The following is an 18072-nucleotide window of genomic DNA, read 5'->3' on the forward strand; positions in this document are numbered from 1 at the left end:
TGAGGCCAAATAGAGAACACATCATCTACATATCTTAGCCAGATAGAAGGTTTGAGTGGGGCTGAGTCTATGGCTCATTTTTCGAAATCTCTAAGAGAGATAAAGTGTCAGTTAAGGTTGAAAACGTTTTCCCCTCTGACATCTTAGATCTCTTTTCCTTTGCCATCAACTCTGGGTATTTCTCTTGCAATAACAAAATCTACAAGCAGATAGAGGGCAATGCCATGGGTTCCCCCCCTTGCCAATTTCTATATGGAAGATTTCAAAAAACGAGCCATAGACTCGGCCCCACTCAAACCTTCTATCTGGCTAAGATATGTAGATGATGTGTTCTCTATTTGGCCTCATGGCCCAGACACGTTAGACTCCTTCCTCGGTCATCTCAATAGCCTACATCCAAGAATCCAGTTTACTATGGAAAAGGAAAAGAACAATTGTTTACCCTTCCTAGACACCTTAGTCACGTGCCTGCCTAATGATACACTTGCCTTCACTGTATACAGAAAACCCACACACACAGGCAGATACATTCACAAACTCTTCCACCACCACCCCTCACAACAATATGGCATCATTAAAACCCTTACCAAGAGAGCCCACAATCTTTGTTCCAGTGGAACCGCCCTTGGAACTGCTTCTAAGAAAGAGAGACTTTTCTTAGAAGCAGCAGCAGCTCTCAGAAACCAACCAAATCTTAACAAATATGGTTGCATTAAGCTTCCGAAGATTTGGGAAACACTCATCACCAGAGGTCCCACCTTACATTCCAGGCCACCTGCTACCGCCCTTAGAGGGCGCTCCACCTAGATAGGACTTTAGTGTCACCTACGTGGTTGGGCTTAGTATTGTTAGTTTTTGTGTGCATGTTACATTAATTGTTTTTGTAATCCCCGTAGATGTCCTAGTGACTAGGACGAAATATAGGAAGTATTAAATTCTATTTTAATTCTTTTTGAGTGTTGTAAAAAATCCATTAAACCTCCAACATAATGTCCTCACAGCACTTAAGCCTCTACACAAGAATCATATCTGAATGTTATAAAATATGAAGCCAGATGGAGTGATATATAAGACATAAATAGGACTTGTACCAGATTGATACAGAAGAGATTATTCATAGAGGGAGACTGGGTGAAATAATAGGTCATCACTGGAAGTTTTGAGGAGACCTTTTTTTTTTAATGTATCTCCCACCCACAAAATGTTTGTATAAACCTAGAGTACTATATTCATACCATGGGTGAGCCAAGAATTTTATATATACATATTTTTTAAAATGTTTACACAGCACAGAAACCCTGTTCTAGACACCAAACATGGAACCTTTTCAAGCCACTTTAGGCCTCCAATATGCAAAGCAGTGGTCTTACAACCAGATGCTGAAAGTCATCTCCTACCTACAGACAATCACAAACATCCATATGCTCAAGGTAGGATCCCTGCAGCCTGTTTGCTGCAGAGCAAATACTCTTACTCAGCTAAGTAGGCCAGCTGATTGGTAAGCTGAAGGAGTATCAGAGTGTAATGTATTGCCATACTGTGTGTGTGATGATGATAACGGGAAAAAAAAAAAATGCTGTCTTTAATAATTACAAAGATTACCTTCAGTAATTTGTCACATCCACCAGTAACAAATATTTGTCCATCAGCAGTTATATCCATAGCATTTACAGATCCAGACAGCGATCCATCCAATTCACGAATCTGTGTGCCATCAAATACTTCCCAGTATCCTATTTTGCGATCAGTACCACTTGCAATTATCTGACATTCATCTGGTCCATAGCAGACACACTTGAAAAGAGTATTTGCAAATACTACCTGACTTCGTATGTGTTTTCTAAAAGATAAAATATATCATCAATTCCACTGAAAATTAATTACAAACTAACAAAATAAAGAGCAGTAACTTAACTATTTATGACACTGGTTACTGTACTCTGATAATATTTATTTATGCCAGATGATGATAAACTATGTCACAAACAAAACTGAAGTTAAAAGTCACTCTTTTAATGCTTAATAATATAAATAACCCATGCTTAAACAGTATATGGAGAAATAAAAATGTTCCGCTCTCATTTATTAATTTAAGTATACTGCAAACAAACATGATATTCACTTTTCATATTCTGATTTTACAAAATAATACATTGTCCTAGTTTCCAACATATATTAGAAGAACATTCTAGACTTAATGAAGAGTGTTGGAAAGCAACATCAACCTGTATTGAGAATACATCAAATAAGAGCATCATTCAGAAGTTGCTGAAAAGTGAGAAAGTAAATGTTGTGATGGAAGTTTTTTCACTTGGCTATGCTACCATTTGCATATTTGGTTTAATCCTTTATCCAAGAGTAAGCAAACAAAGTTTATGCCTGAAATATTTTCAGGACTGGGGCAACTCATGGTAAAGGTGGTATAAGTTCTGATCACTTGCCTTAGTATCTCCCATAATGCAAAGCACATCTCCTTGCAGACATGTATGATGGGAAGGGCCACTACCCAGACAGGTTTCGACCTTTATTGAGGTCTCGTCAGTGGGAACTAGACCCAGAGGTGGCGATACTAAGATGGAAATGCAAAAGTCATATCACCATATACCAGTTGCCAAAAGGTGCCAACACCTTATTATTAAAATTCTTTGGATTAGAGATAGTTGATGGAAGTTTTTTCACTTGGCTATGCTACCAATTACATATTTGGTTTAATCCTTTATCCAAGTGTAAGCAAACAAAGTTTGTGCCTGAAATATTTTCAGGACTGGGACAACTTGTGGTAAACGTGATATAATCTTAGTATCACCACCTCTGGGTCTAGCTCCCACTGACAAGACCTCAATAAAGGTCAAAACCGGTCTGGGTAGTGGCCCTTCCCATCATACATGTCTGCAAGGAGATGTGCTTTGCATTATGGGAGATACTAAGGCAAGTGATCAGAACTTATACCACCTTTACCATGAGTTGCCCATCCTGAAAATATTTCAGGCGCAAACCTTGTTTGCTTACACTTGGATAAAGGATTAAACCAAATATGTAATTGGTAAATGTTGTGAAATGAATATATATAAAGAAACATTGTAAGTTCACAAATAAAGCACTGGTGAGAAGGACGATCGACATGATATAGAAGGCACAGTTACCGGGGAAAAAAAAAAAAATCCAAAAAAAGCTATTTTAGTATATATAGAAATAGAAAGCAAAAGGAATAATGTTTTTTGAGGATGACTCAAGTGAATGCAAACAGTAAGGAAATGATAGCAGCAGAATTACTGAGAATAAATGGAAAGAGAATTACTCCGTAATCACTTTGTGAGGATGTGCATCATCAGGAAGGATGTAATGACTGACGTATTGGGACCAGTGCGAGATTAGAGGCAGATAAATGAAGCAATGGTTTAGAAGAGGGCTGTCCAAAGCACTGGCTGGATGCAGGCCATGGTGTGATTTTGTGCGGCCCGTCTGTGAATTTTGATTTTCACGAGGAAAAAATAAAATAATTTGAATTACATGCATATTAGATATTTTAATTTCATCACTAATCGATAATCTTGATGTTGGTAATTTTATCTGGTGTCTTTACATCACTATATACCCATGTGTTTTTCAAATATTAGATGTGTCAAAGAAGCATTCTTACACTGTTTTGTTCCAACACGCATGCTCCGGGTGCTCATGGGGAACGGGAGCGCGCGATTAGTGTTGTTTGTTTGTTCAGCTATTGAGGTTGTGTCACTGCTAACCTAATTATTAGATATGCATTGTGATGCAGCCCTCGGATTACCTAAGGCTGGACAGCCCTGGTTTAGAATATTAAAAAAACTTTGATGTAATCTGTGCCAATTCTGATTAGTATATTTGGATTCCACCATGTGAATGGAGCTTTCTAAATGTCTTTAAGAGGCATATGCATTAATTTCACTGCCTAGTATGGGACACTACCTTGCTTATTGGTGGCTGAACAGGATTTTCAGATTATCTAACTTTTACATTATAGGATTAAAATCTGGTGGGTGGAATAAAAAGAAACATAAGTTCATGAACAATACAAAAAAGAAATGGCTCTGGGATAATCTGTCCATTATTCTGAAAAGTGAGAGAGAACTACCGGTGTCTCTGAACAGGCTATTTAACTTAAACCTCATATGACAGAATCCCAAAGAAATGAAGGAAGACAAGATAAGGGGATACTCCAAGAGAGAGAGAGAGAGAATTACAAACATGTCAATCTCAAGGTGATGGTTAAGGCCAAAATACAGGAGTGGGCAGATGAAATATGATCTCTATGGAGAAGTAGCATGATTTTGTGAAGAGGAAGGTCTTGCCTTAGTAATATGATCACTTTCTGATTGGCTGAATTAGGTAAAAGAAATAAGACACTACTAGACTTTGCAAAGGTGGCTGCCATTGCTGAGTGCAAAAATAAATTATGTACAACACTTTATATATACACATATATGAATAGATGTTGGAAGTTTTTCCACTTGGTTATACTATAAATTAAAGATCCCAAGAAATTATATACTTGCTTTAATCCTTTATCCATGTGTAAGCAGACACGTTTGTGCCTGAACTATTTTCAGGACTGGGGCAACTCGTAGATAGAAGCTTATGACTTCACATCACTTGCCTTAGTATCTCATAATGCAAAGCACATATCCTTACAGGTATGTATAATTTCATATACATTTTCATATACATTTTCATATACATTTTCTTTATTATGAAATTTCATATTACATATGCATATGAAAATATGAGTTCTGCATCACTTCAACCTTGGTATCATCTCTAGGTCTGGCTCCCAATGATGAGACCTCAAATAAAGGTTGAAACCAGTCTGGGTAGTGACCCTTTCTATAATGCATAGCATTATACATACCCATAAGGATATGCGCTTTGCATTATGGAATACTAAGGAAAGTGATGTGAAGTCATAAGCTTCTATCTGCAAGATGCCCCAGTCCTGAAAATAGTTCAGACGCAAACTTGTTTGCTTACACTTGGATAAAGGATTAAACTAAGTATATTTACTTTATATATATAATTGTCTGTTTACCTATACTGATGATGTGCTGCTGTTTCAGTACAAAATATCTTTTGTTTACTTTTAGTAAAACTGTATCTACTGTTTTTGCATATTGTAACATTTAGAGATAAAACATCCTCCTTATCTGATCTCTGAAGTTTTACATGCCCTGAAAATGGCATCATTACATTAAACATACACCAATCATTGTCAGAATTCCTTTAAACATATTAAAAAAAAAAATGCTAAGATCAATCCAAATTCCTTTATCTTCTCTGGAAAGCCTTTCACTATTCATAAGCACAAAATCTTTTCTTTTATGTTTTAAAAACCTGTAATAAAGGATACACTAAAATAAATATCACAAATGCGTTTATTTTAAAGTTTTTATTACTGTGGGTAAACTGTAAGATTCCCTCTTATTTATTTTCGGGTCTTTCCCCCCCCCCCCCCCCCCCCTTATCTCTTCTTCTCTTCCCAACAGAAGTTCTTGTTCACTGATACTTCCCTTTTAGAAATAAATCATTTTCACATGCAAGACATGATTCTGTCTTGCACTGCATATCAAAGTAAAGTAACTGATTTCATAAATATTCCGTTCCACCTTTTTACTAATCAAACCCAATTGAAATTTTAATATTATACTTATCGAATTTTAAAGTTCCAGTATTAAAAAGAAAGAGAGGTATTGTGGGTTTTTTTCCCCTCAAGCAAAGAAATTGCAACAGTGACCACTTGTGCGATACACCACTAGCCACCTGTATTCTTATGCCTCTATATACCACTTTCTTATCTCTCTCTGCCAGCATATTCTTCGTCCCCATCTGTTCCAGTTGATACAGTGATCTTCCTTGTGGTATTTCGTCAGATATTTTTGCAAAATCCAGTAATATATGGTGCTTCCTGTTTATTTACTAAACAAGAAATTGGGTGTTACATTTATTGCAAAAAATGTGAAAAGATTACCAGATACAACCTTTCCTTTACCAGTTCATGCCGTTCTCTGTTTTTATCTATTCTAGCTCAATATATTTTTTTCCTGAGATCAAAAGAAACCTTGTCCTGAGGACTGTTTTTCTTCTCTTGCCATTATTATTTCAAGATCCAGCAATGACACTCAAATTAAACAGTCAATGTTAGAGGTATTTCTAATTATCTCTCACTTTCTCATACACATGCTCATAACCTCTTCCTGTACCATGCTTGCATCAAACTTTTGGAACGATCTTGGCATCTCATTATTATTATTAATAATATGTGACATCTCCAAGAAGTCCAAGGACTCATCGTGGGAGGGCACTCCTACTCCACTCTGTCACATAAATCTCACTGTCTCCCTTACTACTTAATTCTCCAAGTACACACAATGACACTACTACCAACGACCACTCATCATCACCGACAACAACAGTAATTTTTGTTTGTAAATTGCGTTTGTTCTCATGGCCAATTTGCTGGTACACAGGATTTAAAACCCGTATGAGATTTGCTAACTCACCTGCAATTGAAAAAGTCCATATAAAGATTCCTCTCATCATGACAAGAATCGAACTTAGGCCTTTTCCAATCAAAGGGCCCAATGCACTCTCATTCTTCCAATTGCACTATGGAGGCACTATACAATCATTATTTTCTTCAGATTTGTTACTGGACCTCCAAGGTGTAGTTTTTGTTTTCAAACACTTTCATTATCTTTCTCCAATGACACTTGCATATGTCAGTGTACAGTTCACACCTGAAAATTGCAATACTTTCATTCATTTTAAAACATTTGTACATATTTTTATTTTCAATATTCATTTATATCCTGCCTCAAGATGAAGTGGTGAGCATTTCATAATCATATTCCTCTATATTTTCAGGTTTCTAACAACTGATTATTAGATATACTAATCTATTCATTTCAACTTTACACTATTTCGTCTCAAAGTCTCATATGTATTGGCATATATCCCTCCATTCTGAGGAGCTCTCTTAGCTCAGCTGGTAATACTACTTGTTGGTTTGATAGACATGGGTTTGCATCCTGTCTAGGATGCAAAGAACCTTTATAAGATCTTGTCTCATAAGGAGCCGACAGTATAACCAATAACTAGTTATAGTTATAGATTAGAGATAGTTGTTGGTAAAACTTCCAACAACTATCTCTAATCCAGAGTATTTTAACAATAAGATGTGACATCTATTGGTTACTCGCATATGGAAATATGACTTAAGCATTACTTCAACCATGGTATCACCTCTGGGTCTTGCTCCCACTGATGAGACTTCACTTCTCTTTTATTGGAGCTTTGGAAGATCTAACATGGCTGAAGTAGGAGTGCTTATTCTTCTCCCCCCCATCCTTGGGTCATTCTGTAATATCCAAAGGGATGCAGAAGGAAGAATCTTAACAATAGACTGGAAATACTGTGGGTTTATAATAAAATTTATAAATGTTTATGCTCTTTATCCCTCTGTTCAAATTGAATAATGTTACCTGGAATTGGGATATGTGGTTAAAATTCAAACAAGCAGTAAAACAGCATATGATTGAATGGTGAAAGTAACAGGCTTTCCTCAAAAGAAGAAAGTTGAAAGACCTGTATAAAGAGAGAAGTTGGTTCATAACAAACCAACAGAATGGTATAGAATGTAGTAACATCATTAGAAATATTAACATAGAGACAGAACTAGAAAGAAAGAAATTTTAAAATAAGAATACAGCAGATAGCCTGTCTGCTGCATTCTTCAACAGACAATTCACTAAATTCTGCAAAGGAAGAACTATCACTCAAATCTGCATTGATAGTGAAGACATGTCCACCACTCAAGACATCTTTAACTCCTTTCAAAAACACTACAAAAATCTGTTTGAAAACAATGGTAATGTTGGAAATTATAACTCTTGAAGATTAATATCAAAGATCAGCTTGATCCTGACAAATTGCCTGGAATTGATCTTATCTTTGGACATATGATTAAAAACATGGGAGAAATAACCAAAAACTGCCTTCTGCAGATATTTAACACTTCCTGGAATACAGGTAAACTGCCAAAAATCTGGAAAATATCAGTCAATATACCCTTACTAAAACCTAACAAAAACCCTAGGGACTTTAAAAGCTATAGACCAAAGCTTTGACCAGTACTCTCTGTAAACTAAATAAAAGAATAATACACACTAGACTTATGAATTGGCTCTTAGAAACTAACAAGATTAACTTCTACCAAACTGCATACAGGTCTCAACAGAGTACAGAAGATCAATTATTTTATCTTTGCCAATCAATCATAGATATAGTATGCCCAAACTTCATAGAACTGAGTTTGGCAGATTGCCAAGAATAAAGGATGTGCGAATTGGTCAATAACACATGAAATCAGGTGCTTTATACATAAAATTTTCCGACTGTTATACAAGTGAAATAGTTACCACTTTAAAAACTACAGCGTTCATAAAAGAAAAGTTAATTTTCCAATGCATAATAATAAACAACTCATCCCACAAGATGGATTGATTACCCTATTATTGGAATGGATTCTCCTTCTTCTGACATGCACAGAAGTGCTGAAGGGTCTCACATCTGTGGATGTACAGTAGCTTTCAAGAAAAACCACCAAAGAAGACAACAGCAATTTTCTTGAATCTTATAGCTACTTTCGATTGCATTTGGAGATAAAAGTTGATAAAAATTTCATACAATACTGGAATATGGGGGAATGCATTCATCTGGATTTCAGATCGAAGGAAGAAAAATGGAAGTAAAAGTTAATGGAATTTATTCCAACGTACATCGAACTCGGACTGGAGTCCCACAAGGTTCTGTTTTAAGTCCACTCCTATTTCTCATCTATATGAACAATATTCATCCTCACATAACAAATGACACAAAAATAGCATGCTATGCATATGATATAGCAATCTGGCACACAAGCAGTAATCCTCAACAATCTGAAAAAGTCCAAATAAATCAATAAAAGGCTTAGAAAGATGGGCAAAGGAACTTGGAAAAAGCAAAACTGAGTATCTTATAAACTGTCAGAAAAAATAGACACAATTAAATCCCCAAATCAAAATATATAATATCAAAAATACTTAAGCCTAACCCTATACTGAACTGAGATTTACAACTCATATGACAAATATATCTAATAAAGCTCTTAAAAAGCTTAATATCATCAAAAGGCTTTGTGGAACAAAGCAGGGTGCAAAACCAAAGACACTCAAAACTACATATATATAGCACTCATACGACTCACTATGGAATATGCTCTTCAATCTGGGCTCTAGCTTCTATTAGCTGAAAAGAAAAATTTGACAGAGTACAATCCAGAGCAGCAAAAATTAGTATAGGTGCAGTCTCATCCACAAGAGTGTAGGCTTCACATACTAGAAGACAGAAGAAACTCTCAAAAATCATCTCTGAAAAAATCACATCTCTCTTAGGACTTTCGATGCCTGGATAGAAAAATCTAGACTAAAGAGATCGACTTTACAATATGATCATGAAATTGACTTAGAGCACTTGTCCATTGAAATAAGCAAAGAGCCATTCTTTTCCACTATACCATCAAAAAACACAATGATTAACTTAAATCTCCTCGAACCTTGTTCAAAAAAGGATTCAGAAGAAAATAAAAAAAAAGGATGCGACACCATACATGACTTAAATAATTTAAACCATATCATTGCCTATACTGATGGATCATCTGATGAAGCATTCAACCAAGGAGGAGCAGGAGTTTTTCTAACTCTATCTGGAGGTAAATGAAACAAATCAAAACCACAGCTGGCAAAATAGCTTTAAACTTCACTTGTAAATTAACAGCTATACAAGCAGCTCTCAAGTTTTATCTCTCTATTTAATGTAAATATTTATACTTAAGTAACATGCTGTGTGAAGGAAATGAGAGAGCAGACAGACTAGCCAAAGAAGCAAGACATTTACCTCAAAATTTACACCCACTATCACTAACTGATGCTAACTCTGTTGCAAAAATTGGTAAAACAAACTATCAAGAAGAAGAATGAAATCAGCAACATTAATGAAGATAGAGAAAAAACCATAATCATCACCAGACCTAGGACAGAACATTTTAAAGGCATGAAAATTCATCTGGACGGTACTAGAAGCTATGAAATATGCAAGAACTGTCCAGTAGTTGAACTGACCCCTGCCCTTATCTATTCTTTCCCAGGAAATGCCACTGCTCTACAGAAAATTTACAATAATCCTATGAAAAGCTCTACTCCATCAGAGTTCAACAGATTGCAAAAGCAGTTCTACAGGCCCACGGTCATATCTAGAAGCTCTTCAACAGACTCGATACAACATGGGCTTGACGGACCCATTAAAGCATCCGAAGTTACCACAGACCATAAAGAATGCCAGGCAAGAAAATCCCCAGGACCTGATGGCCTAGGGATAGAACTTTATCATGAAGCCTGGGATTTTATTTTTTCTAGTTATACTATTTAATTCTTTTCTCTCGTCAGAATACGTACCAAGTAAATTTGTAGACAGCCATACCATCCTCATTCCGAAACCTAATAGAGATCACACCTTGATCAGTAGCTGGAGACCTCTTTCTAGACCTCTAACCTGTGTGCTTTTAATTATATATCTCATTTCCACATTATCAAACAGGCTCAAAGTGGGAATGAGATATATAATTAAAAGCACACAGGTGTATGGAGTTCCAGGCCAAGCAGTAGAATTTAATCTGTTTCTGCTAAATGATCTAATCTACTTAGTTAATATGAAAAAGCAGTTGATGGCAGTGTATCAGTAGACCTTACTCAAGCATTTGATAATATCCAGCATCCCTTTCTGTTCCACAGCAATTGATGTAGGTAAAAAGCTGCTATCTGTTATCAAAGGAGCCTATGCCAATTCAACTACCTGCTTCCTAGTTAATGAGTTCTTGTCAGACCAGGTTAAAATTCAAAGAGCAAGGCTTTTAGTCCATTGCTCTTTGCACTGGTTCTTGAACCTTTCTTACAGGAAGCCGACAATACACATGCTGTGTGAGGAATAACAGTTCCTTCAACTATGAAGGAAAATAAGGGATTAGCATATGCCGACGATGTAGTGGGCACTTTGATAATGATTCTGTATATATCTTTTTGGTATTTTGAAACAAATTAGCAAGATCAGTAGATTAACTACTAATTCAGAAAAGACAAAATTTAAATTATTTAAATTGAAGCTTATTAGCTCTTTATTTATACTTAAGTAACAAAATTTAAAGTTTTTGGAAAGTGGGTTCTTGGATGCATTCCTTTTGAACTAACCCCTAAGCGAGAACCCCTCATTATACTTGGATTTCCCTTCTACACTTACCCAATATTACCAGTTCAAGAACTTATATACAAGAACTTTGAAACCTCCTTAGAAGACCGAAAAATAGGGCCACTTTTTTTTTCTTCTATAACCATAGTACTCAAAACCATAATATTTCCTGCTCAGTTGTACATAATAAACATTAGACCTCACAGAAGCTGAAGAAAAGCAATTATATAGTAAGCCTGTGCAATATTTTTGGTTTAGCCGATACCAAGAAGTTAAAAAGGAATTTCTTCAACTATCAAAGATGCATGGAGAATTTGGGCTTCCAGTCTTAAAATTATGCTATTTAAACAATACAGCTTCAAAAATCCACAAAATATTGCAGACCAATCACACATGTGCAGTCCTTCTCCAGTATTATCTGGGTTTTCATCTTTCCCTGTTTGGAGTAGATGATTTTAAACAGTCCAAAAGCTGAGATTGTTCCTGAATACTACAACACTCTGTGCTTAATTCTAAGACTGCTACAACACTCAGGCATTGACATTCTTTCCATCAAAATAATGTCAATGCCTGACATTCTTTCCAACAAAAGACTTTATATCAAATTTCCTGATCAAATATAAGGAAATTTGATATAAAGAAATCTTTATTCTCTTTTGCCATGAATTTCCACAGTTGGGTACTGAAAACAACACTTTATTTCATAACTTATTGAAGTTCCAAGGATACCCTAATAGGATGGATCTTGCTTGGAGAATTGCATATGGTTGCCTTCCAGTCAATACCATCAAATGGAGGTACTTTAACATTGGAGACCCAATCTGCGACATCTGTTACCAATTGGAAACAGTAGAATGTGCATTCCACAGTTGCTCTCTTGCCCTGCATATTTTGTACAGATTATGTAATCTGTTGGGCATTCCATTACTTACAACAGAACAAGTTATTTTTTTTTGCAATACCCACCACCTGTCAGCAATGTGAAGAGAATCTTGATTTTTATAATTAATGAATTAAAATATGACTTATTGAAGGTTAGAAAGAAACATGGATTTGAAAACCAGCAATATTACATATAAATACTTTACAATATTGTACTGTGGAAATTTTATTGTTCAGTCAGACGATTTTTGTATACTTAGAAAGAAGCATTCTAGGAGATATTAAATATTTGACTAGGTGGCGTAGACCACCCACATTATGCAATATTCACCAGGGGAGAATAAAATTCTGTCTATTCTTGCTATGAGAGGCTTTTTTAAATAGTTCCATCACCTTAATTCAATGTGGTCCTATAGTCAATTGCAGGGATGACCGGAGAGCAACCCCAGGCAGAGAAGGCCAACTCAAGGTGGTTAACTCAGATAAGGATAACCACCCAGGTATCGGTCATCTTTCCGCTTTAGTTTCAACTAGGCTTTTGGTCGTTCATCTATATGAGATTGGTGAAAAGGAAAACTGATGTCCTTTGGCTATATGATGATATAAAAGAAGCTGAGGCTTTTCTCTCTCTCATAGTATCTATCTATCTATCTGTCTTTACTTTTTCTTAATACTATCAGGCTCTCTTGTACCCATTTACTTTTTAATCTCAATAAAGGTCAAAACCAGTCTGGGTAGTGACCCTTCCCATAATCCATAACATTACACATGCCCATAAGGATATGTGCTTTACATTATGGGATACTGAGGGAAGGGATACGAATTCATTAGCTTCTATATACGAGTTGCCCAGACCTGAAAATAGTTTCATTTTGGTGCAAACTTTGTTTGCTTACTTGGATAAAGGATTAAACCAAGAATACAAATTATTGGCATCTCTAATTTATAGTATAACCTAGTGGAAAAACTTCCAACTACGACTGGGATGAGAACTCTATGAAGGTCAAAACTAGTTTAAATACTATTACCATAATGCATTATAAAATATTGCATATTTTATAATGAAGTCAACTGTTCTCTGTAGGCAAGTAGTCCAGTCACAAAGACACTATGACATAGGAATTTCTTTTCATTTCTTTCTTTCTTCATCCTCAATCTCTAAGATTCTTTGCAATAAGTTTCAATTTCTTTCACTCTTTTCTGTTTTGAGTCTTCCAGTCCAAGATTCCCAACTCAGAAGATTTTTTTGCTTTTACACTGAAGCAAAATAAGGATGAGAAAATATCCAAAAAAGTGTTTTTTGGATATATTCTTCCCAATGTTGCCTCACCTTGAATGCTTGTTTAGCCATTATCTACTCACCCATTCTTTCTGCATATCTAAATCATGTCTGCAAGATATGATTTCATCGGATAGAAGTGGGGATCTATGGATTTTATAGAGTTCTTTATTATTATTAATATATGACAACTCCAGGGAGTCCAAAGACACATCGAGGGAGGGCACCTACTCCACAACTCTGCATCTCCACCAACTACAACTAACTGCAACTACCATCATCATCATCAATGCCAACGGCATCTATCACCGACCACCACTAGTATTTTCACAGACAATCAAAAACATCCATGACCACAGTGGTATTCGAACCCGAAACTTTTTGGCTGGGAGAGTGGATACACCAACCAGGCCAGCACGAAATTTATTATGTGAGACCTCCAAGGAGTCCAAAGACTCGGGGTACCTACTCTCCACCACTCAATCCACCAACCACTGTCATCATCTACACCAATGCCATCTACTACCATTAGTATTTTCACAGACAAAAAGAAACATCCATGCCAATGGCGAGATTTGAACCTGCAGCCTTTTGGCTGGAGAGCAGATATGCTAACCACTTGGCCAACCAGGCCAGCTAATTAATGTGAACAGCACCCAGGGTTTCCAGGTGGCTACCCTCCCAAGTACTAGCTGGGCTCAGGTTTGCTTAACTTCAGTGATCAGATGAGAACTGGTGCATTCAAACCGATCTGGCTGCCAAGTTCTTGATTATGTCTTCTTCTCCGTTCATCTGTTGTGGTATCTTTTAAAGGTCCAAGGATTATTCTGAAGATTTTATTTTCAAAGATTTATTATTATTATTATTAAGCGAGACCTCGAGGGAGGGCACATGCTACACACACCAGCTATCATACTTATTCTTGAATTCATTCATACTGCTTGCACTCACAACATCCAAAGGTAATCCATTGTAATCACGCACCACCCTCTGAGAGAAAAATCTAGCCCTCATACCCTTCTTGGCAGCCTTCATTCTCAGCTTCCAAGGATGCCCTCTCATTCTTTCCCCACCCGCCATAAATTGAAAAATTCCATCAATTGAAATCCTGTATGACCCTTTTAGAAGTTTGTAAGTCTCAATTATATCACCCCACTTTCTCCTGTTTGCTAGTGTCTGCAGTCTACAAATTCTCAGTCTGTCTTCATAATCAGTATTCCACAATCCTGATATCATTTTTTAACACTCTCCTTTGTACTCATTATCAAGGCCTTGTAAAGAGGCAAAATAACATTCTTATCTTTACATGTGAACGTTCGTTTCAGTTGCAATTATCTTTTGAGTTGTATTTGCAATCTTTGCCACATGGTCCCTGAACTTCAACTTCCTATCTATTAACACTCCAAGATCCTAGCCTCATCAGTTTCTTCTGGCCTAATCCCACCAATATAATACAACATTGGATATCTAATCATGCTGAAGTGAATGAGTACATTTACTGACATTGAACTGACACCTGTTTTCCCATGCCCACAATTCCAGCCCCTTCAAATCATTCTGCAAAGACTATCTGCAGCATTCCTGATTACCCTACCTATCTTTGCATCATCAGCAAATAGCTGTATGTCGCTTGTCAAACCTTCCCAATATCATTAATGTACAGATCGAATAATAGTGTGGACCAAGTACTGATCCTAGTGGTACACCACTTGTTATTTTTATTTATTTATTTTATTTTTTATTAATCTTTGTACTGGTTATGGGCAGTACTATCCTTACATCACATCCAGACTTGATATAGGCCTAAGCCTTTACATGTGTTTTACCCTATGCCTGTTCTAGTTATCATCATAGTCATTCTCTTGTGGCAATGCCATGCCACCAGTGTGCACTGTAGGGCCCTCAAGGAAAGAACTTTTATATCCTTCTGTGTAAGCCCAAGCTGTTTTAAGTCCTTATAGCTATCTACACTCCATATGCCATGTAAAGAGATTGTGGTAAACTCCAGAGTTGCCCCATGCTCCTCCCGTATCTTACTAACTAGATCTTGGTTATTCTTATAATAGTTTGCCTTATTATGGCTATAGGCTAGTGGGCACCCTGTTCCCATCACGTGGGTATCAACTACCCAAACATCACCATCTCTTTTAATCACTAAGTCTGGATTATGCGAACCTGCTGAGGTCCTATAATGTGGTTCCACTGCGGTCTCCCACATGATCTGCACAAGATCCGTGTGCAGATCTCCCACATGAGCCGTGTGCAGAGGCATGATCATGCCTCTGCACACGGATCATGCCTCTCCGTGTGCAGAGGCATGATCCCCACGGCATCATGCCTCTGCACACGGACCCCATGGGTGCGGAAGCAACACTTGGCTACATGAGACAATGTATCACTGTAGTGGCAGCCAGCCCCTACAGTTTGAGTCGTCACTACCCCATCGAGCTGCACGGGCTTGAGTGGACAGGGCATTGATCCTCGTCCTGGGTCAATACACTCAAACCCAGGGAGGAGTCTCTGCCATCCCTTACTTAATCATGCTGCACCAGATATGACTCTTTTAAAGGAGCACCATCTACAGAAACATGCAGCAGAGATGCCCATCTCTTGTGTTCTGCAGGTGCTGACTCAATTAAGGTACCTTGATAATGGGACCAGCCTTTAGCCTGCCTAAAGTCTTCTTGTATTAACGGGCTATAGAAAGCCTCTCTGCAGATAGCGGAAGAAGATAGTTCTAATTTCTTGATTCTGGACAGGTCTGGGATCACCCATCTAAGTGATGGAACACCAAGCCCACCGTCCTTCACCCTCATGTGGAAATATGCAGTAGGGGTGTCAGGTAGCAGTCGGAGCAATGATCTCACAGCTGAACAGATAGCCCTATCCATTCGGACAGTACCAAGATATATGTCCTACCAAGCACCAACCAACTTGTGGTAAAAGCGAGGTAGGAGATAGTGGGAAAGTAGAAACAGTCTTTGCTGGAGCTTGAGAGGAGCTTTCCTCAAAGAAGCGATCCCAGCTTCTAGGATAGAAGGGACAGAAGACCTTCCCTTTGGGGGTGAACATGATACTGAGGTATCTCCACACATCCAGGATGGTTAAAGCATGGAACGGCCTCACGTGCAGGGAAAACTCTATAGTCTCGACCTTAAGCTTCTTGTCACGACCAGAGGGGACAAGAGCTAAAGAGAAAGACTTCTCTACATTAATAGAAAGGCCTCGAGTAGAGAAAAGTCAACTGCCCTGTCAAGGAGTTCCTGCAAGCCTTCCTTAGTAGAGGCTACGAGAATAAGACTGTCTGCAAAGGCCATAGCATTAAACGAAGAAGCACCGAGAGAGTAGCCTATATGGCTAGGAAGAGAGAATGAAGAAACTCATATATGATGCAGTTAAAGAATAGGAGGGATAGAGGATCACCTTGGCGAATACCCTGCATTGCGGGAATAGAAGTCGCATGGGATCCTGTAGTGATAGTGATGGAGCTCCTCAAGTATAGCTCCATCACATAGGAAAGAAAGGGTTCTGGAAATCTAGCAATAGACAGCGCTCGAAGGAGAGCAGGAAGGGAGATGCTATCAAAGGCATTTTGGAGGTCTAGTGACGCCATATATAGAGGCTTAAGGTAGCACCGGGAATCAGAGAGAAGAGAAGAAAGAAGATATATATTCTCACCACAGCCGTCTGAAGGGACAAAAACTCTCTCTCTATAATCATGCTGTATATGTTGCTGAAGTCGTTTAACTAAGATTTTATGATAGACTCTAAGTATCACAGGGGAGATGGTAACAGGTCTAATGTCTGATGCACATCTTGAAGTTTCTTTCTTCGGAATGAAGATAGTTCTTGAAGCGCATAGGTATAGTGGTATTGCTTTACTGAAAAGGAGAATGTCCAATAAGTCTTGAAGAATCTTCAGCGGCACCTTTGGAAGCCTAGACGCAAGAAAGCCATCAGGTCCGGAGGCGGAGAAATTGGATTGAAGAGCTGCTTTGGTCTCCTGGCTGGAGACAGGCTGGTATATTTGAAGTGCAGGAATGGACCTCAATATCGTAGGATGGTCATCATCAGGGAAGTGTGAAGGTGAAGCAGAAAAGACTGTACTCCAGAATCTAACAAAATCGTCATGTAAGTCTGCTAGAGTTAGAGAGGGAAGTACCATCAAGGATGGTTTTGGCACATTGCCCTCTATACTTTTTATAGAGGGCCTGCATAGCTGCATAGGCCCTCTTCCTCTGCTTCCTATTTGACAAAGTCATTGTAGAATGCGTAGGCTAATGTTGACGAGGCATCAAGTGTGTTCGGAGAATTCAGCATGGAGGTGGTCATTTGACTGATCTGTGATATCCATTCCCAGAAGGTGAGTCTGGATGAGAGATTTAAAAATTTGATGGTTATATTCTGGAAGAGGAGGATCATCTAGAGATGATCCTCCTCTTCCCCTTAAACATTGCAGACTCAGATCCCCCGTATACCACTTTCTAATGTGTCAGTCAGCCATCCTCTTATCCATGCTAATATTCTATAACCCCCTAACCCAGATTCTCCAATTTATGCAACAGTCTACCATGCTGTATTCTGTCAAAAGCCTTCACAAAATCCAA

The 18072-nt window shown here is 37.7% G+C and overlaps 1 protein-coding gene and 1 pseudogene across 6 annotated transcripts in view; both read right to left on the minus strand.

Moving 5' to 3' along the window:
- Positions 1-18072, minus strand: part of LOC150102890 (cilia- and flagella-associated protein 52) — a 640784-nt gene that overhangs the window by 25451 nt on the left and 597261 nt on the right. For all 6 annotated transcript variants that reach the window (XM_090397376.1, XM_090397375.1, XM_090397374.1 and 3 more), the window contains exon 14: positions 1603-1840. In XM_090397376.1, the coding sequence (XP_090253502.1) occupies positions 1603-1840 (238 nt within the window). The remainder of the gene's footprint in view (positions 1-1602; positions 1841-18072) is intronic.
- LOC150102891 (5S ribosomal RNA) lies at positions 14110-14228 on the minus strand (annotated as a pseudogene).

Source organism: Typopeltis vanoorti, chromosome 9 (assembly GCF_054136105.1).
Source record: "Typopeltis vanoorti isolate ZY-2024b chromosome 9, IOZ_Tvanoo_1.0, whole genome shotgun sequence".
NCBI classification, from domain to species: domain Eukaryota; kingdom Metazoa; phylum Arthropoda; class Arachnida; order Uropygi; family Thelyphonidae; genus Typopeltis; species Typopeltis vanoorti.